Source organism: Phacochoerus africanus, chromosome 4 (assembly GCF_016906955.1).
Source record: "Phacochoerus africanus isolate WHEZ1 chromosome 4, ROS_Pafr_v1, whole genome shotgun sequence".
Lineage (NCBI taxonomy): Eukaryota > Metazoa > Chordata > Mammalia > Artiodactyla > Suidae > Phacochoerus > Phacochoerus africanus.
In genome coordinates, this window is record NC_062547.1 from 62,949,643 (window position 1) to 62,971,897 (window position 22,255).

Sequence of the window (22,255 nt, forward strand, 5' to 3'; positions counted from 1 at the left end):
AGTGATGCAATGAATTTTGGGGTGCATGTATCCTTTCAAATTATGCTTTTCTCTGGATAGACACCCAGGAGTGGGATTCCTGGATCATAGGGGAGTTCTTAGTTTTAGTTTTTTAAGGAACTTCCATACTGTTCTCCATAGTGGTTGCACCAGCTTACATTCCCACCAAAAGCAGTTTAGGAGGATCCCCTTTCTCCACACCCTCTCCAGCATTTATTGTCTGTACACATTTTGATAATAGTCATTCTTACTGGTGTGAGGTGATCCTTCATTGTAGTTTTGATTTGCATTTATCTAATAATTAGTGACAATGAGCATCTTTTCCTGTGCTTTTTAACCATCTGTCTGTCTTATTGGAGAAATACATGTTTATATCTTCTGACCATCTTTTGATCGAGTTAGTTTTTTTATATTGTGCTGTGTGAGCTCTTAGTATATTTTAGAGATTAATCCCTTGCTGATCTCTTCATTTACAAAGGTTTTCTCTCATTCTGTGACTTGTCTTTTTTTATGGTTTCTTTTGCTATGCAAAAGCTTTTAAGCTTAATGAAGTCCCATTTGTTTATTTTTGTTTTTATTTCATTACTCTAGGAGGTGGATCCAAAAAGACATTGCTGTGATTTATGTCAAAAAGTGTTCTGCCTATATTTTCTTCTAGGAATTTCGTAGTACCTAGCCTTACATTTAGGTCTTTAATTCATCTTGACTTTAGTTTTGTGTACGGTGTTAGAGAATGTTTTATTTTTTAATGATTTTTGTTTTTTCCATTATGGTTGGTTTACTGTGTTCTGTCAACTGAGAATGTTTTAATTTTATTATTTTACATGTAATTGTCCAGTTTTCTAGCACCACTTATTGAAGATACTGTCTTTTTTCCATTGCATATTCTTACCTCCTTTGTCATAGACTAGTTGACCATAGGTGCATGGGTTTTCTATCCTGTTCCATTTATCTATGTTTCTGGGTTTTTTTGTTGTGCCAATATTACACTACTTTAATTACTGTAGCTTAGTAGCGTAGTGTGAAATTGGGGAGGCTCATTCCTTCAGTTCCATTTTTCTTTTTTAGCCAAAGCAATCTTGAAAAAGAAAAGCAGAGATGGAGGAATCAGGATCTCCGACTCCAAACTATAGTACAAAATTATATTAATTCAATTTTAACCTTTTATCAAATTTTATGATTGTAGTACAATATTGTTGTGTATATTTATTATACTGAGCATTAGGTATCTATGGCATATTTACCACTTGTTGCAAGTTTGTGCCTTTAAAAAAGTGAAAATACAACCCATAGAATGGGAGAAAAACCTTTGCAAATGAAGTTACCCACAAGAGATAAATCTCCAAAATATACAAATATCTTAAGCAGTCTTATTTTTAAAAAAATGAAACCCAATAAAAAAAAAAGAATGGGTAGAAGATCTAAATAGACATTTCTCCAAAGAACACAGACAGAAGGCCAAAAAGTACATGAAAAAAATGTTCATTATCATTAATTATTAGAGAAATGCAAGTCAAAACTACCATGAGTTATCACCTCACACCAGTAAGAATGTCCATCATCAAAATGTGTACAAACAATAAATGCTAGAAAGAGTGTGGGGAAAAAAAGGAACCCTCCTACATTGTTGGTGGGAAGGTAAGCTGGTGCAACCACTATGGAGAACAATATGGAGGTTCCCTAAAAAACTAAAAATAGAACTCCAATATGACCCAGCAATCCCACTTCTGGGCATCTATCCAGAGAAAACCATAATTTGAAAAGATACAGAATTCCTGCTGTGGCTCAGCGGTAATAAATCCTACTAGTATCCATGAAGATGTGGGTTCGATTCCTGGCCTTGCTCAGTGGGTTAAGGACCTGGTGTTGCCATGAGTGGTGTAGGTGGCAGACGCGACTTGGATCCCATGTTGCTGTGGTGTAGGCCAGCAGCTGCAGCTCCAACTCAACCCCTATGAACCCCTGGGAACTTCCACATGCTACAAATGTAGCCCTAAAAAGAAAAAAAAAAGAAAAGAAAAGATGCATGCTCCCTAAAGTTCATGACAACACTATTTACAATACTGAGACATGGAAGTAACCCAAATGTCCATCAACAAAGGAATGGATAAAGAAGATGTGGGACCTATATTTAATAGAATATTAACCATAAAAAAGAATGAACTAATGCCATTTGCATCAATATGGATGAACATTAGATTATCATACTAACTGAAGTAAGCCAGACAGAGAAAGACAAATATCATATGATATCACTTATATGTGGAATCTAAAAATATGATACAAATGGGAGTTCCCATCGTGATGCAGTGGTTAACGAATCTAACTAAGAACCATGAGGTTGCAGGTTGGTCCCTGGCCTTGCTCAGTGGGTTAACGATCCGGCGTTGCTGTGAGCTGTGGTGTGGGTTGCAGACGTGGCTTGGATCCCTCATTGCTGTCACTGTGGTGTAGGCCGGTGGCTACAGCTCCAATTTGACCCCTAGCCTGGGAACCTCCATATGCAACGGGAGCGGCCCAATAAATGGCAAAAAGACAAAAAAACAATATGATACAAATGGATTTATTTACAAAGCATAAACAGACTCACAGACATAGAACACAAACTTATGGTTACCAAAGGGGAAAGGTGGAGGAGAGGGATAAATTAGTAATTTGGGAGTAACTCTACACACTATTATATGTAAAATAGATAACCAACGAAGATATACTGTATAGCACAGGGAACTGCGGTCAATATTTTGTAACAACCTATATGGGAAAAGAATCTAATAAAGATGATAGATGGTAGGTGGATAGATAGATGATAGATAGATAGATAGATAGATAGATAGATAGATAGATAGATAGATAGATAGGGCTGAATCACTGCTATACACTTGAAACTAACACAACATTGTAAATCAACTAATGTCAATTTAAAAAGAGTGGTCTAGGGGGCTTGTGGCAATGTTTTGGTAAAGGAAGTGAAAGTCAAGAAAGTGTTCAAAGGTAGATGATGACCTGAATCTGAGGGTTATTTAATGACAGACTGAGGATTAGGATGTGATCTTCCAGTCTGTGAGATGCTAGAGGCTCCAGATATGTCCAGAAGACTCTGGATATCACTAAGTTTGACAAAGGACACATTGTCTATTTCTCTCCAGAATATGCACAATTCTTCTTAACATATTAAAGGTTATGCGACTTCCTGTGGTTAAAAAAATAACTTGTTTAATGTTATTTAATCCATAATTTAGACACACTCACATATATTTGCAACTAACAAAATAATGGTAAGCATGTCAACAGGAGATAAGACAGACAGTTTGGTTCATGCCAAAATTGGACCCTTGAGGCGATTGAGAAAGTGTATATTGGAAAGGCTTTCCCAAGTTTCAGGGGTAGGTGCTGACTAATGTAGAGGTGATTTGAGTTCTCAAATAGGGTCTCATGTAAAGATGAGGGCCAATTTATCTTACCACTTGTAGACACCTTTTGAGTAATGTTTCTTGAGGCCAGTCCAGTAATAGTCATCTTTATTTGTATTGAGGAAATTATGCATAGGAATAAGGCAGATTCAGTCAAGAAATATGTGGGACTACAGGTAGAACTGGGCCCACATGCCGTAAACGGGTGGTCCACGAAAAGAACTAAGATATAGTGGGCGCAAGAGACAGGTGGTAACATTGTCCAATATAGCCGTTGAGTACCCAGACAAAAAGTTCTTCCTAGACTTCCATTTCCACAATTACTATGGCCTATGTGGTCAGTCAAGTTATGGTCAACTATGACACTCAGCTCCTATGACACTCAGCACCTTCATCCATGAAATAGAGACAGCAAAGGCAGGTGCCTCTCATAGTCAACAAAGATATAAGAGCACATTGTGATGATTGATTGAGCACTGGATAAATAGTAACTAAGAGTATTATTAGAGGGCATTTACCAAGGGGGAGGAAATTGATCACCCATGAGCAGTGAGCAGCAATCCATATCAAGACAGTGAATGTCTATTACAAAAGGCAGGATGAAGGGTCTGCACTGGATTATGCAGGGAACGTGTGGTCAAAGCATTCAAATATACACAGGACCTAGCACATGAGGGTGGATAAAACCACTCCTGCTCAGAGATTCTTGACTCACTGATGGCCTGGGCATGGGCAGTGATAGCTCCCTGTTGGTGTGAGGTCTTGTGCAGCCTACTGCCTACTGGGCTTGCTCCACCACTAACATGCCATTGATCTCTGGGGGAAATTACTCAGACTTCTAAATCTCAATTTCTTCATCTTCTGGCTGGGGGTAATAACAGTCCTTACCGGCCAGGTTTGTTCTCATGATTAGCTATCTCTTAAGAACACAGCACATGCCACTTACCATGCCATCAGAAAATCTGATGCACCCGTATATTCACAGCAGAACTACTCACAATAGCCAAGACATGGAAACAACCTAAATGTCCACAGAGAGATGCATGGATTAAGAAGATGTGGTACATATACACAATAGAATACTACTCAACCATTAAAAAGAACAAAATAATGCTATTTGCAGTAACATGTATGCACCTAGAGATTCTCATACTAAGTGAAGTCAGTCAGAAAGAGAAAGACAAACACCATCTGATATCATTTATATGTGGAATCTAAAATATGGCACAAGTGATCCTATATACAAAACTGAAACAGATTCACAGACATAGAGAACAAACTTGTGGTTGTCAAGGGGGAAGGGGGAGGGAGTGGCATGGACTGGGAGTTTGGGGTTAGTAGATGCAAACTATTACATTTAGAATGGATGGGCAATGAGGTCCTACTGTATAGCACAGGGAATTATATCCAATCTCTTGAAATAGAACATTATGGGGATGATGTGAGGAAAAGAATGTCTATATATGTATGACTTCTATGCAGCAGAAATTGGCACAACATTATAAATCAACTATACTTCAATTCTAAAAATGAGAAAAGATGTTCAGCATCATTAGTCACCAGGAAAATACAAATCAAAACCACAATTAGATATCACTTCACACTCATTAGAATTATTAGTAATATTTTAAAATATATATATATATATATGAATAACTGGGTAACTCTTCTGTAAATCAGAAATTGGTACAACATTGTAAATCAAGTATAATTTAAAAAAAAAGAAAATCTGTATATATAGGTGTTGGTATAAAACATTCAGCACCAGGCTCGAGAGTATGTACTCTGGACAAATAGGAGAGGATCTGCCATTGAACTCCATATAAGAGGCATATATTGTGTCATTACTGTATGTCCAGCACTGTTATAGTCTGTAGGGTCACAGAGGTTAACCATACCAAGTCCCACATCCATGGTACAGCAGCCACAGCACAATATGAAAGGCTGTGAGGGAGACATCTGCTGGTCACTAAAGGATAATGTGGAAGAAGAAATGTTTTCTCGGTTTTATAAGGCTAAACAGGAGTCCTCTTGGCTGAGAGCAGAAGAAAGGGCATTCCAGTCACAGGGAATTTTGAGGACAGTGAAACATTCTGTATGGTATTATAATAATGAATTCATCTCATTATTTGTCAAAATTCATAGAAGACACAATACCAAGAGTGAAACCTAATGTAAACTCTGGGTTTTGAGTGATAATGATATGTCAATATGGGTTCATCATTTGTTTCAAACATACCACTCTGATGCAAGATGATGAAGATGGGGGAAGGCTGTCAGCCTGAGGGCTGACGAGGGGAGGGTTATATGGATGGAGGACTGGCAGACTGAAAACCCCTTCCCAGTTGCTGTATTTAGAGAGACTTTATCTGAGGTGGCCAGGGTTTTAGTATGCCTGTCTTTGTTCTATCTCCTCTCTGTTCATTGGAGTAACTACAGTTTTACTGCATTTTTCTCCCAGATGCCAATATACATGGAAAAGCACCCCCAACCTCTTAAGTCCATCCCTAACCCTGGTCTTCTCCTGCTCTAAGAGCTCCTGCGTCTCCCTATTGCCATGCCTGGACTCTGGGAGAACCTGACCATCAGTATAAAGTCCTGTGGTCAGCTAAAGAGGCAGGGTCTTGACCCCAGACCATAAGTCCAGCCTCCACTCAGCCACACCCACCCCTGGATCCTCACAAACCCCAAGTGCCCCCTGCTGGTTGTAGGCGAGACGGGCTAAAAGTGACAACACAGTTTTATTGCTGGGAATCTGAGCTGGTATGGGGATGGTTTGGACTGAGTCCCAGGCCTGGAGGAAATGCCTCACTGAGGGCTTGCGGTCAGCGGCTCCACCCGCAGCCAAAGTCCGCCCTCCGCGCGCAGAATCAGCTCTGGCTTCCTGCGCGGCTCTTCCTCCACCGGCAGAACACGGAAGCGCAGTAGTGTGAGAGCCAGGACCACTTTCATCTCTGTCATAGCGAATGTCTGCCCAATGCAGTTCCTGCAGGAGGGAGTTGGGGTAGGACTGAGCCCAGGACTCTCTCCCCGGCCCCACCGCACTCCGAGTCTGGCCTACAACTCTCATAGCCACCCACAGAGATCCTGCCTGGGTCCCCCAGGTGGCCTTGCATATCCCCAGAGCCTCGACCAGACTCCAGTCCCAAACTCTGACCAGCAGACAGATAAACATGTTCTCAAGTTACTGCGGACCACTCCTTGGGCCCATCCTCATTCCCCAGACCCTCACTCATAACCTCTGGAAGAGAAGAGGGAGGGCAGCCAGACCTCTGACCGTCTTCAATTTTCTCCCTTCTCTGCCCCCACAGTCATGCTCAGAATCCGAGTCCCTAACATCTGAACCCTACTACCCTATCCCCACTTCCATTACCCCATCCCCACCTCAGATGCCTGCTACCTTTACCTGGGCCCCGCTGAAAAAGGGATGAAAGCCAGAGGTGACCTCCCCTTGATGTTTTCTGGGTCGAAGCGGAATGGATCATAGACCTGGGGATAAGGCCAAGACAGTGTTAAAGGATGGGATCTGCCAAGACAACCTGTCTTGGCGAGGCAGAGGTGTATATAGTGGGGGAAGGTGAAGTGCGGTTTGTCAAGTCAGAACCCCACACCCTCCCCTGGGTTCTCCAAAGGGAGTGGACAATGATAAGGGTTGGAGGGGTGGGGAAGCAGCACCTCAGGATCTTGCCACACCAATGGGTTGTGGTGGGTCCCAAAAATACTGATGAGGCAGATAACACCTGTGGGAGAGGAGGGGCCAGTCAGGACTAGTTCCTCCTTGCCTGTTCAGCCCCTCTTCCTGATCAGGAACCTCCTCCCCTGCTCATATTGGGCACCTTTGGGGATGATCCGGCCATCTGGGAGCACAATGTCCTGGGTACAGCGACGGGAGATGACAGTGACTGGAGGATGCAACCGCAGACTCTCCTTGATGCACATGGTCAGGAAGGGCAGCTGTGCCAGGTCATCCCTGAGGAAACCCCATAACAATTATCCAGGGAGTAAAAACACATACACACACACCCAACCCTCCTCTTACCCATAAGACCCTCTCTCCCTGTAATGAAAACATAGATCAAATATCTCCAAACTCCTTAAGTCATGCACATCAACACAGCTTTTTCTTTATCCATCATATCTCAATAAAATGGTTCTTAAAAAGATGTAAAGAAAAGCAACAACACAAGCACCAGACAAAATTTAACCAGGTATTTTTAAACACTTTTCTGAGCAGAACACTACACCCAAAAGCCAACCATAAAAAGTTTACAAATTTGTATAAAAATAAAATATTCTTTATGGCAGGATAGCAACATCGAAAGGCAAAGGGTTAAAAAAAATAGAGTCAATGTTTACTCTTATTTATTAGGGCACTAGAGATAACTAGCTAATGCAATTAGAGAGAGGGAAAAGGAGAGTAATGTCATTTGAATTGTGGGGGTAAATGTGTCATTTTTGGCAGATAGTGATTTTATACTTGTTTTGAAAACAAGAGAATTCACTGGGAAAGTTTTATAAACATTGAAAATAAGATCCAGTAAGGGAGCTAATTTTTTTAAAAGTCCCCTTCTTTTTGGGGGGTGATTTAAATTCTTAATAGCTGATAACAGTTAACTAGTTCAAGATTGGAAAACTAAAAAATACTATCTCTATGGCCCAACATCACTCATTTCCCCTCCTCACAGCTTGCCTAGTGATTATTTTTATGTATCTTTCCAGAGGTTCTTTTTGCATTAAAAAATATATATAGCATACTATATGCTAGATACAGCGCTGTATCTTTTTTATGTAACAGTGTATTAGGTGTGTATTAGTTGTATGTCTCCTGGGACTTGTGTCAAGAATAGGGGCTTCCCCTGGAGGTATAAAGTAATTCCCATGACTTCCTCTAGAGGCTCTGAGACTCCTTATTTCTTATTTTAAATTTTTGATTCATGAGGATGTTATTTTCTTAAAAGACATGAGTAGTTTGAATTAACTTTTTCCATGCTCCTGGGTTGGAAAAATTAATACTGTAAAAATGGCCATACTGCCCAAAGAAATCTACAGAGTCAATGCAATCCCTATCAAATGACCCATGACGTTTTTCACAGAACTACCACAAACCGTCCAAAAATTCACATGGAATTTCAAAAGGCCCAGAATTGCCCAAGCAATCCTGAGAAACAAAAACCAAGCAGGAGGCATAACTCTTCCAGACCTCAAGCAATATTACAAAGCCACAGTCATCAAGACAGGGTGGTACTAGTACCAAAACAGACATATAGTCCAATGGAACAAAATAGAAAAACACAGAAAGAAACCCTGACACCTATGGTCAATTAATCTTTGACAAGGGAGGCAAGAACATAAAGTGGGGAAAAAAGGGGTCTCTTCAGCAAGCATTGCTGGGAAACCTGGACAGCTGCATGCAAAGCAATGAAACTAGAACACACCCTCCCACAACGCATGAAAATAAACTCAAAATGGCTGAAAGACTTCAATATAAGACAAGACACCATCAAACTCCTGGAAGAGAATGTAAGCAAAATATTCTCCAACATCAACCTTATGAATATTTTCTCAGGTCAGTCTCCCAAGGCAACAGAAATAAGAGCAAAAATAAAAATCAATGGGACCTAATCAAACCGACAAGGTTTTGCACAGCAAAGGAAACCAAAAAGGCAACTTACAGAATGGGAGAAAATAGTTTCAAGTGATGCAACTGACAGGACCTTGATCTCTAGAATATACAAGCAACTTATACAGCTCAACAGCAAAAAGGCCAACAACCCAATGGAAACATGGGCGAAAGACCTGAATAGACATTTCTCCAAGGAAGATATGCAGATGGCCAACAAGCACATGAAAAAACGCTCAATATCCCTGACGATTAGAGAAATGCAAATCAAAACTACCACAAGATACCACCTCACACCAGTCAGAATGGCCATCATTAACAAATCCACAAATACCAAGTGCTGGAGGGGTTGTGGGGAAAAGGGAACCCTCCTGCACTGTTGGTGGGAATGTAAGCTGGTACAACCACTAGGAAGATCAGTATGGAGATACCTTAGAAATCTATACATAGAACTACATATGACCCAGCAATCCCACTCTTGGGCATACATCAGTACAAAACTTTCCTTAAAAAAGACACATGCACCCACATGTTCACTGCAGCTCTATTCACAATAGCTAAGACATGGAAACCACCCAAATGTCCATTAGTAGATGATTGGAATAGAAAGAAGTGGTATATATACACAATGGAATACTATTCAGCCATAAAAAAGAATGAAATAATGCCATTTGCAGCAACATGGATGGAACTAGAGATGCTCATCCTGAGTGAAGTAAGTCAGAAAGAGAAAGACAAATACTATATGATATCACTTATATCTGGAATCTAATATACAGCACAAATGAACATTTCCACAAAAAAGAAAATCATGGACTTGGACTTGTGGTTGCCTAGGACGAGGTGGACGGAGTGGAATGGATTTGGAACTTGGGTTAATTGATGCAAACTATTGCTTTTGGAGTGGATTAGCAATGAGATCCTGCCCTGTAGCACTGAGAACTGTCTGGTCACTTATGAAGGAGTGTGATAATATGAGAAAAAAAGAATGAATACATCTAAGTGTAACTGGGTCACCCTGTTGTACAGTAGAAAAAAATTTGTATTGGGAAATAACAATAAAAAATTTTTTTAAAATTAGATATCCATTCCACACTCTTGGATAGCATATGCTAAATTATCAATTAAACTGTTTTCCACAAGTCAATCATATATATTTTTTTTGTCTTTGTTGTTGTTGTTGTTGTTGTTGTTGTTGTTGCTATTTCTTGGGCCGCTCCCACGGCATATGGAGGTTCCCAGGCTAGGGGTTGAATCGGAGCTGTAGCCACCGGCCTACGCCAGAGCCGCGTCTGCAACCTACACCACAGCTCACTGCAACGCCGGATCGTTAACCCACTGAGCAAGGGCAGGGACCGAACCCACAACCTCATGGTTCCTAGTCGGATTCGTTAACCATTGCGCCATGACGGGAACTCCTCAATCATATATTAAAGTCAATCTCCTCCTGTCCTTTGTCCTCTCTGTCTCCCGCCTTTTTCCTCCTATTTGTGCCCAACTGCCTTCTCACCCTAACCTCAAATACACCCAAATATCTATTTTGACTTTACCACTCTTTACCACTCTTTCTCTAAACCCCAGGCCTGCCCATGTCCTGGTGGTGTCCTGACATGGGACTATTTATCCACCAGACTGAAAACTCCTAGAAGGCAAAGGCTGGGTCATTTGTGAGTCTCCAGGACACAGAAAGAGACTGGAAAGAATTGGAATAGCACAGAATTTGGGAGAGGGAGGCAGTGTAGCAGTTGTTGAATGGGAACCGGATATAGATGCAGGTGTTCCTGGAAAGGAGCTGAATGACTTTAATCCCTAGGTGTTTGCTGTGAATCTTGGACTAAATAATATGAGGAATTAGGGGGAAGGAAATGAGAAAACATTCAGGGAATGGAGATGTTTGAAATCATGTTATTTGGGAGAGAAAGCAAGGGAGTGGAGGAGAAGTTCACTTACTGAAAATGTGCCAAGTGGTATCACATGCCATCACGCTTTGTCACTAATTCTCTCAGAAGTACAGGTGTTTCTATCCCAAAAGACTACAAACTCCCCAGCCATCCATGCTGGGTACCAGATCTTCCCTCCAGGCTCTTCTCCTATTACCATTAGCAATAATGACAGAGTCAACAAAAAGATTTTCTCTGTTCCCCAGTTGAGAAGCAGAGCCAATGAGAGGGGCTTAGCAAAATGCCATTGAGGACCTGCACTCACCATTCAATCTCTTTAGGCTCACGGTCCCTCAGGAGCTCATGCACCTCCTGCCGGCAGCGCTCCTGGTATTCTGGGTGCTTTGCCAGGTTGTACAGGACCCAGGAGAGGCCACTGGCTGTGGTGTCATGGCCTGAGAAGCAGCAAGACAGGCTTAGGTCTCTGGGCTACTTCAGCACCAGAGGGTGGACAGCATCCTCCCAGTAAGGCCCATGGGTAGGAACGGAAGGGATGGACTGGTCCAGGGTCTACTTGTACCCTCTATAGTGCCACACTGGAACTCTCACCCTCAAACATGAAGGTGTCAGCTTCAGCTCGGATATCTTCATCTGACAATCTCTTCCCATCTTCATCCTGGAGAGTAAGCAAGATCCCCAGAATCACACCAATTCTGAGGACCCCTGGGCCTAAATTGAGACAACCTGGAAGCTCCATCATCCATCCAGGAATCCAAGCCCTTCCTGAACCCCTAGACCTCCCTTGCTCACCATCACCAGAGGCCCTACCACTAAGGCATCCTCCGTGACCTCTTTGCCTCCTATGTGGTACCTGGTGAAAAGGATTCATGGCCCATAAATATTCACATGTTTCTACATGATGAGGGATTTTTGAGAAAAAAAATTACTGGCAACCTGGGTTACAGAATGATTGAATGGCAACAGGCCTTAGAAGCTAGAGATTGAGCATTGATCCAATTTCCTCACATACTAGGAAGAAGCAAAATCTCAGATCCTTCTCAATTTCAGACTTAGCAGTCCCCTGAAGCCTGCATTCCACTCATCCATCTCTAGAACTTATCCCAGACCCATCTTTCTCTTCCCCAGACACCTTCCATGCCTCCTAATCCCTCTGCATCAAGCCCAAGTTCTTTGATCAGGTCATAGTCCATTCTACCTCCTGATCTCAGATCCCAAAGAAGCCCACCTTGGTCAGCAGGAGCACATCAATGAAGTCCAAAGTTTTAGCCTTAGCCTTGGCCTTGAGGAAGTCATCAATGCCCTCTGTGGGAAGGGTGTTGCGCCGCTCCTGGATGACGGCATCTGTGAAGTCGTGCACTAGGCGGCAGGCCTTACGGAAGCGCCACCCATCAGGGGTGAGGTAGTACAGGAAGTCCTTGTGCAGGAAGATCTGCTGGTGCCGTTTTGCTACAAGGGCACTGAGCTCCAAGATGGCAGCAATATATTTACTAGGCTTCCTGCAGGATGAGAGTATGAAAGGGATCAACAACCTAAAACACCTGAAGCCCCAAAGCCAAGAGCATTCCCATCAGGAAACTGAGTCTCCAAGAACACATGGCCCACAGATACACAGTGACTTTCCAGACACTTCTCTCCTTACATCCCATCTCTGTGAGCTGCCTCCCTGCCCCACGTGCTCAGAGCACAACTTAAATATCACACTTCTCTCCTTCTCTCTTACCACTATCTCCCTTCTCCTTCCTAGAACTATCCTCACTGCTCAGACTTATCCTCTCCCAGCTGGTCCATGAGTCTAGCCCCCTTCCTTAGTCTCCTTACATACAATGTCAAGTTTATCCAGTGTCTTCATGACAGTTAGACTTCTCTCAAGTTAGATATCCAAACTCAACTTTGACCAAGACTCTCATCTGTTCAAACACCTTCCGTGGCTCCCTGGAAAGCTTAGAATAAAGTTCATATCCTCTTTGTATGACTTCAGAATATTCTTACAATATACAACCCTGCTCACTCCTCCAACATTATTTCCAAGTTTGCACCCACTTTACTCATCTAGCCTCCTGGCTTTTATCAAACATACCTACCCACCTGAAAGGATTTATTCTTCTCTTTCCTCTTCCTGTCCTTCAATGTCCAGCTCTGACACACCTCTTGCAGGAAGACTCTTCTGATTGCTTTGCCCAGTCCTCCCCTCCCACATCTACTCCCTTGGGTCTATGGCTCATATTCTCAGGCAGGCCCTGGGTCAAGACTCACTCTTGGCAATTGCTGTCAAAGCTGAAGACACATTTCTGCAGACTGTCCAGGGTCATGAGGCTGATGTGTTCAAACATGTCCAAACGGTTGTGGCCCTCTGTGACCAGACGCTGCCACTTGGCCTGAACAGAGAAGAAGGAAGGGCTGGGGCTGGGGCTGGGGCTGGGTACTGCCTCCCCTAGGCCCCTCCCAAAACCCAAACACCCAGATGCACCCCTGGGCCCAGGCACCCCTGTCAAAGGAGGACCAGGCTTGGGTGGCAGTGAAATCTGTTACTGTTAGGACATGAATCTCCCATGGCTGGGAGTGAGGAGATCTGTATTTAAATCCTGGTTCTGCCTCCTACATTCTCAGTCAACGTCTTACATAAAGCAAATGCATGACAAATGTTAGCTTTCAGTATCTTCATTGTTATGAATTAATTAGGAAAATATCCCTTATGTTGAGAGAAATAATCTCCCACGGGCCCTGAGTACCCCTGCACTTTCCTGCATGTTATTCCAAAATAAAAAATCCTTCCAGGCCCTAAGGTTCTTTACCTGAGACTTTTCTCAGGGTTGTGTTTGCAGCAAACTACCTTGAGGAGTTAAGTTATGGCTCCCATGGACAAATATCAGGCTTGCTTCTAATGGTTATAAAAGTCTAGAATCCCTAAACAGAGTACCCCTCCCTACTCTAGTGCAGCATACTATATGAACAGGCATCTACTGAAGCCCACCTGTGTCATCCTCATGGTATTTGGTGATTTGAAGGAAGAATGCAAACCAACAAGAAGCACATGCTGTTTTCTATGTCAAGAGAAATGATGTGAATTGTCCTTCAGACTCAGGAGTACCATGTTTCCTGGCAGAATCTACAAAAGAGTAACTGGCTCCCCCATCAGCTTGTGAGCCTCTTTGCAAAATCCTTACCTCCAACTACTCAGTTTCTTAAGTATATATCCAAACCCTATGCAATGTGATTTTTTTTCAGCAACTTCTATTACAAAGTGGAGCCTATTACATCAACCTCTTGATTCTGAGCTGGACTTGGACTTGCTTTGGCCAATAGGCTTGTGAAAATGATGAGGTGATCATCCAAAACCTAGACCCCAAGGGGCGTTTTAGTTTCCTCAGTCTGTTGTAACCTTGCCTTCCATGTGAACAAGCTTGATATGCCTTCTGGAGGGAGAGAATCTCATGAAAGAAAGTCCAGTTGCCACAGCTGAGACCATCCTAGATCAGGTACAGCCAGCCAAGCTCCGTACCTGTTAGAGGACTGACACAAGCAGGGCTAAGCTTCCTGTCTCTGTGGTCAGGCTACCCAACAGGGCTCTCCTCTTGCTCTCCATGCCTCCCCTGCTGGACCAGTCCCTGTTTCACCTACACCCAATTCACATCCTATTCACATGACTGACCTTTCATCTTAATCTTAGAGCCTAGTCAGTAAATGCCTATGTTCTTGCCTCCACCTGAGATGGTGATTGTTCCAATCTTCAGATCAGAATATCTCTACCATGATAGCTTATCAAATGAGAGGTGAGGGGCAAGCTTCTCTACTGGTTTCCTTGTAACCAATGAGGTATACTAAACCCAATGCCCATTAAAACTGATAACTTCTCTCTCTTGCTCCACCTCCCCTACTAGTAAGGACTGCGGCCACATCCTGCTCACCATCTACTGCACGAGGCAGCATTTTACTCAAGGATCTTGCTTCAGACATGAAAGATCCCCTTATCCATGAAACTACTGATGTCTCTGTTGCTGACTCCAGGCTCTTTCTTCAGTCTTGGGGCTTGCTGGCCAGGAGAATGCAATCAAACACTATCTGACCCACAGCTGATTGCAGATATGCCATCCACATCCAGTAGAACCAGCCAATACACTCACAGACTTGTAAACACCAAACACTTATTATTTTGAAGTGATTTGTTACTCAGGAATAACTACTACACAGTGTTCATCATCATCATCATCAACTGTTTCATAAGATTTCAAGGCTTCTGTGAGGAAAAGTAGAAACTAATACTTTCCGAGCACCTACTGTGGGCCAGAGACATAATCCCATTACATCATCTTGTCTGTCCTACAAAGCAGGGATCACATTATCCTCATTATACAGCCCGGAAAACTGAGGCTCAGAAAGGAAGAGCAATGGCCTCAAGACACCCAGATTTCCAGACAACATGCCTCTAAGTCCTCCTTATCCCCAAGGCTCCAGGTGGGACTCTGGGTTCAAGAAACTCACATGCATGACATTCACGCTGTCATTGAAAATCTTCATGTAGGGCTTCAGGATGTTGAAGTGGAAGGCAGGTGTCAGCATGCGACGGTGGCTGCTCCACTTGTCACCAGCACTCAGCAGGAGCCCATCTCCTGAAGAGACAGCCATGAGGAGTAGTCAAGAGCAGCACTTCCCCTGGGCCCCCAAGGTTGTCCTCAATCCCCTTCATTCCCAGTTACTCACCCAGCCAGGGCTTCAGAAAGTCATAGAAGACCACATCCTTGGGTGCGACGGCAGCTGACATGAATGAGGACAATCAGGGGCCAAGGAGATGAAGAGGGGAGGAATTTTTGTGGGAGGTGGAGGCTTCCAGCCGGAATCTGCATTTCCCCCTCCAAGCCCAGTATGGCAGGCATGGGGTCAAGAGCACAGGAAGCTGGGAGGAGGGGTGCTATGGGGGAGATCAGACCAAGCTGCAGCATAGAACAGAGCAAAGGCAGAGCCCACGGACACAACTCTATGGGCTTAGACACACCCAACATGACACAGCAGACCACAATATGCCTTGAAATGGCTCCTACACAGTCCAACATGTTCCAAACCCCCAAGAATAGTCAAGCATTGTACAAAATTCCTTTACAAAGACCTAAGACACCACGTCTGCCCCAGCATTCTGATATCTCCTGAGACATCAGACTCAATACATGAGTTGACTTGTCCTGATAAGGTCCCAACATGCATGACACAACTTCACATGACACAGCACACTCTGAAATGGACCTGAAGACAATCTGATGTGACTTGAGTGTGCCCCAGGTGGACCTCAGACAGGACTTCAATACACAGACATGAATCAGGTGTGATCCAGACACACCCTAAGGTCTGTATCAGACAAGACTCATATAAGGCCCCAGGCATTTCTCAGAGTCACTCTGAGTGCCAAACCTCAGAAAAAGCCCAAACATGGCCTAGACAAGACCAGCAGAAAAAGAATACAATTTCTGATGGCATCTCAGACAAAAACCAGACAGACCATGACATGACTCAAATGTCTCTGGTCACAGGTAAGCCCCAGAGACCATCTCCATTTAAAGCCAGGTGTAAATGTAATCAAGGGTCACCAGGTATAACATGTACCCGCTATAACCAGAATCCAGATAGAAATGTAAATATGACCAAACATGGCCACACAACAGACATCACACAGACATGACTAGAGGTAAGGCAGGTGAGAGTCAACATGAGAGAGAAGCAGGAACATCTCTGCCACAACCCCCTCTGCCTTCACCCTGGTCACCTGCCCAGCTGGAGGCAGCACAGAGACCATGGAAGCAGGCAACCTCGGCCATGGGTGCCTACCTGGAGCAAAGAGCACAGGCTTGATGCAGGTGGGGTGGAAGATGCGGATGACCTCATGCCAGGGTCCCACCCACCAGCAGCACACATCCCCATAGGTGCTGGCCAGGTCCTATGTATACAGGAGACCCTCCTCTGAGCTCTCAATCTGGAGGGGAACAAAAAAGACCCACTTGACACTATTCTAGGCTGCCAGAGGGAAGGACTGGAGTGACAGTGATCCAGACCTGACCCATGAATTACCCACAACAGCTGCTTTCTGTCCTCAGCCTCCTCCTGGACCACCTCCCCTCACCCTCCATACACAACAATTTGGGTCCCTTGGTTACAAGGATAGAAAAGAGTCTCTCCCTGTTTGAACCCCAAACACCATGTTCACCTGACTTTTCTTCCATTCCCATATTCCAGATAAGGAAACTAAAGCTCTGGATGATGAAGTTACTTGTCCACAGTCTCCCACACAGCAAGCCTGAGATGAGAGCCCAGGTCTGTATGAATCCAGGGCCTGAGTTCTTAACAATCAAACTACTCTGAGCCCCCAGACAACAGCTCTGATGACCCTATGCTTGCCAAGACGGTGCACTCAGATTCTCAGAGACTCGGGAATCAGTCCTATGACCTAGGTAAGGCAAATGAAAAGGAATCCAGCACCCTGTGAATGAGCTCACTTTTCCATGGGGGTTGATCTTCTAGGATTCATCTTTACCAGGATGATATCGAAGCCATTACAGATGAACAAAGAACTAAAAGACGAAGACTGATTTTTGATGACATTGTTTGATACCTGGATCCAGCTGTGCCTGAAGACAAAATTCCTTGGACCGGACAATCAATCAATCCCCTTTCTTTCTTAGACCACACAGGGTTGCATTTCCACCACTAATAGCTGAAAGAGACTTCAGCAGACAGAGAAAACCAGAAACCTTCCCAGAGGCATCCAGCATTTTGGTGTTGGAGCCAAGATCTCTGACAGATGCTGCCCATTCCTCTGCTTTCCTGGTCTGTCTGAGAATGGGAGGGCAAGAGAAGGGAACTTGTGTGGTGTAGTAATCTCCCTAATCCTTAGGGAGATTACTGGAGCCTGGAGGACAAGGGCACTGAACAAGAAGTGGTTGAGCTGCAGGATAGTGTAAAAGAAGCTGACCCATCAGAGAGGATGTCATGGAAATAGTAGCCAAGATCCTCCACCAGCCACAAGCCTTCATCATTCTAGGCCTTGAGGGTGTGTGAGACAGAGGGAAGGCCTAATAGGGGGCCTAGAATGCTATTAATGCCCACTATATAACAATATCTCTGCTTAAAGAGTTCCCTTTGTGGCTCAGTGGTAATGAACATGACTAGTATCCGTGAGGATACACATTTGATCCCTGGCCTCATTCAGTCAGATAAGGATCCAGTGTTGCCATGAGCTGTGGTGTAGGTTGCAGGAATGGCTCAGATCCTGAGTTGCTGTGGCTGTAGTGTAGGCTGGCTCCTATAGCTCCAATTCAACATCTACCCTGTGAACTTCCATATTCCATGGGTGCAGCTCTGAAAAAAAAGACCAAAAAAACCTTCTGCTCATCATTTCAGACCCAATTCCAGCAACTCCTCCTTCAGACAGCCTTCCATCATGCCCTAGCAGAGAAACTTGCTTCTGCTCTGGGTTTCCATAGCCCACAACTTCTGGCCAATTTCTGAACACACCAGGGAAGGGATCTCTTTCTCCACATTTGTCTCCTCAAAAATGGGACTGTCCTTCACTCATGGCTCCAGGTTGGGGTGCAGACAGCAGCAGGAGCAGGAAAGAGGTAATGAGACAGGTCTTGGTAGAAGTAAAGAGGAAGACGGCTGAGAGAGAAGAGGGGAGGAGGGGCCAGGGTCCTGTGGGGACCACAGAGAAGTAGCAGGGAGAAGCTGGAAGCCCTTAAATATGCCACCACACCCACTACCACAAGCTCTGCATGGGTACCTGAGGCATTGGCCATAGTCCGGATCAAGTCAGGATGGCACAAAACAACGATGGGAGTGATGGGGCCCATCCAGATCATAAATCCATTGGGGTAGGTGTTCATCATCTGAGTGAGTTTTGTCATGCCCTCCTCCGTGGGGGGGACCTGCAAGCAAGGAAAGAGCCATCACTCCCCAGAAGGAGACACTGCAGTGAGCAGTGTGTCGGATTCTGCAAAGATGGAGGAAATATCTCCTTCCTCCTGCTCTTCTCTCTAGGAGAGGGTGGGTTTGGGGCCTCCACAATCCCAAGGGTGCATCCTGGGATATAGGGAGAAGACACAATTTCTGCCCACAAGAAGGCTGACCTTGACTGGACAAGACAAATTTTTCTCATCCTAGGAGTGGGTTTCCAGTCCCAGGGGAAACCACAGAAGGAAAACTCAAGGGGGAAGTTTTTGGATAGGATGACGGACTCAGGACTTATCCCTGGGATTTGGTCCCACGTCCTTTCATGTTCTGAGTCCATGTGGGCTCTAGTTCCTTGCATGCTCAAGGGTCTGCAGACCTGAGACCTTCCAGTCCCCAAGGGACATCCAGAACAATACCCATCAATCAGTACAGCAAGTCTGACCCATGACCACCCTCTGCTGGCCAGGGTCTATGCAAATGCATCCTGTCTATCTACCTCTCTGCAACCTATGGAAATGCTGCTTAATTGTGCATTTACAGATGAAGAAACTGGAACAATGTCCCCCAAAATTTGAAAAAGGGCAGTCATATCCTGATGAAGTATTCTCTCCATCAGGATGCTCCAAGCCTGACAAATACTTCCAGGTACTCTAGGCAGGTGATCATAAGTCAAATTCACCTTTATGACTTGCTCTCATCTCCCCAAGGACCCTGAAGTGTGGATTCAAAGCAGTTGATGAGAATGGTCCAGAGAAGGAAAGTGGGTCAGTCAAGGTCACACAGCATGAGGGGCTGGAGGAAGGAAAAGTGATGAAACCAGCCCTCACACTCATGACCTTTGAGGGGAAGGCAAAACTGCAGTAGTGTTTCCTGCTACCTATAAGACTCACTGGGGCCATTTCAAGACCCAGAATCTCAGGAAATCTTCATAGTGAGCTTCGGAATGCCCCTGTTCTGAACTTTTCCATAATAAATAGTAAACCCTCCCCCAAGTTGTTGTTCCCCTCCCAGACAGGAAAGGAAAGCTGTGCTCCTCTCTCAGAAGTGCTTGGAGATGGGAGGAGCTGGATACCCATCCCTTTGACCTTGCCTGAGGAAGGTGATGGCAAGTTAATCACGGGTCATGAAATATGTATTTTGTATGCCAGCCCTGGACTGGGCACTGTACTATCTGCTCCCCAGAATGGGAGAGATGGTTAATAAGTCTCTGGATAATTACTGTTTAATTAATCATGAGAAGGGCCAAGTAAAATGTCAAGCCGGTGAGGGGGTGGGAGGTCTAAGAAGGCTTCTGAAAGGGGAAGTGAGTGGCCAACTTTATCCAGATTAAGGAATGGGCCCATCGGACATCTTGGGGTGGGGAGGGAGGGGAGTAAGAGAAGAGCAAGAGGTCTCAGGAAGGGAGGTGGTTGGTAGCTGTACCTGTAGACAGGTAGCTAAATCCTGTGGGGAAGCTGTAACACAGAATGAGGTGACACAAGGAAATGGGCACTTTCAGGGCAGATCCTGGACAGCACCCCCATGAGGAGAACTCAAGGCCATCATAGAGACCAGGGGACCAAGCTCTGTGCAGCATGGCCTCAGATATGTGCTAATGTGTGGAATAAGCAGGAAATGGACCGCAAAGCAGTCTAGGGGTGAAAGGACAGGATATGAGAAAGGCCTGGGATGGCAGATCAGAGGAATGAATGAGGAAAGAGGGGGCTCCTTGGCCTCCCTCATTCTCTGCTGTTCCAGACTCCAGCCCACCCCCTGAGCTCCACTCCTAAAGTCCATCCACCCTGATTCCACAGACCCACCTGCTCCCCACACTCACCTGGCCTATGTGACCCAAGAGCCAGTTCTGTTTTGGAGGCTGTGGGAAACCTTGGAGGCGGCGAACATTGTCAAGGGAGGTGCAGGTCCAGACCAGGACTCGGGCCAGAAGCCAGGAAGCCCCAACCAGGAGCAGGAGTAGCCATGGTGAGGCTTCCACTGGCCCCAGTCCCAGCCAGGATAGGCTCAGCTGCAGCATCCTACAGGGCAGACAGGGTGGAAAGTTAGCCCCTGATACTGAGCAAAGGGACAGTGATGGTGAGCTCTGAGGCAGAGATAAGTAGAGGGAGAGGAACAAGAAGAAGAGGAGGAGGGATGGTGAGTGCTAAGGAAGAAAGGGCTCAGAGATGGGCAGACAGGGGCTCCAGAGAGGAGAGAGACCCAGGAATACCCAGAGGTAGAAGAAGAGAGAGAGTTAGGGAGAGGGCAAGAGAGAAGAGAATGAAGAAATGCCAGCACAGAATCAGTGGACGTTTGCCCTGGGCCCCTCTCAACCCTGGAGCAGAACCCTCAGCCCTGCCAACACCAGTACTGCACCTTCTGTCTGGAGCACTTAATCCCCCGAAACTTCTGTCCTCTTCCTAGGGAGTCTTCTTCCCTGTCTTTATCTCTGAACTGGTGGAGGTGGGGCTTGAGTGGCTCAGCCAATCCCTGCACACCTAGCTACCTCCTCCCCAACTGGCATCTGCCCAAGACTTAGAAACCGAGGCCCCTAGTTCCAGAGATGAAACAGCTGAGTCACATGGTGCAGGTGCTGCCTCCTCAGATTTAGCACCTCCCGTGAGCGGTGAGAAGCTTTTTGGGCTGAAGGCAAAGGTGACTCTGGAACCCAAAGTTTATAGCCACCCCTGCCCTTCCAAGGCCAGGATGCAGCAGGTAAAATATGAATGTTCAGGTGCCAACTGTGTCCCAAAACATCTCCATGCCTCTCTCCATGTGTGGGCCAGAAGGGCAGCATGCACCATTTCTTGGCACAGAATCAGGAAGCCCAGAAGCAAGCAACCTTTGGCCTCCAGGGCACACACCCTGGCAGGAGTTCAAGTCCTGCCTCCAAGCAACCCAGACCTTGGGTTGAGATAAGACTGCTGGGAGCAGGAACAGAGAAACCAGCTTGGCTGGGGATTACCACAGCAGACTCAGGGGTTAAGGGCGCAGTCAGAAGAGGACACCTGGAGCCACGAGTGGTAAGGTTGGGAGGGGCCAAGAGAGCACAGGCTCCAACAGGGGAGGGCAGAGCTGGGAGATCCTGAGTGGAGTACTGCCCCATCTTCCCTATGACTATGGGCTGTGCTGACCCTCTCTGGGCTCAGCCTTCCCATCTGGGAAATGGGATATTGGATGAGACCCTGACACAGGGACAGAGGAGGATTCCACAGGAAGATGGGGCACATCAAGAGAGTGAAGGAAAGGGGCTGGCAAAAATACGTGTGCTACTGTGTGCCAGTACACTGAACAAAGTAAACCTACTCTGTGAAGAAAACCATGAGTAATTAGTGTCTAGTGTGTGCTGGGTATCTCAAAAGCAACCGTACTATGCTGCTATACAGAAATGTACCTACTATGCTCTAGGTGTGCTA

The 22,255-nt window shown here is 45.2% G+C and overlaps 1 protein-coding gene across 1 annotated transcript; it reads right to left on the reverse strand.

Annotated features, from left to right (window-relative positions):
• Positions 1–6,132: 6,132 nt before the first annotated feature.
• Positions 6,133–20,877, reverse strand: LOC125124236 (cytochrome P450 4F2-like). Its single transcript, XM_047774384.1, has 12 exons — positions 20,680–20,877; positions 18,694–18,838; positions 15,630–15,683; positions 15,411–15,538; positions 13,185–13,306; positions 12,157–12,460; positions 11,520–11,586; positions 11,236–11,365; positions 7,247–7,380; positions 7,086–7,150; positions 6,817–6,899; positions 6,133–6,396 (listed from the first exon to the last, which is right to left on the reverse strand). The coding sequence occupies exons 1-12, from the start codon at positions 20,875–20,877 to the stop codon at positions 6,219–6,221; spliced, it is 1,608 nt and encodes a 535-aa protein (XP_047630340.1). The 3' UTR covers positions 6,133–6,218.
• Between the last annotated feature and the right edge of the window lie 1,378 nt (positions 20,878–22,255).

Bases quoted from the DNA above. Each gene is read 5' to 3' on its own strand.
- LOC125124236 (XM_047774384.1), bottom strand. From the start codon at position 20,877: ATGCTGCAGCTGAGCCTATCCTGGCTGGGACTGGGGCCAGTGGAAGCC. The intron at 15,539-15,629 runs GTGAGTAACTGG...CTGTCTCTTCAG, and splicing joins CTTTCTGAAGCCCTGGCTGG to GAGATGGGCTCCTGCTGAGT. The intron at 7,151-7,246 runs GTGCCCAATATG...CCTCTCCCACAG, and splicing joins TGGCCGGATCATCCCCAAAG to GTGTTATCTGCCTCATCAGT.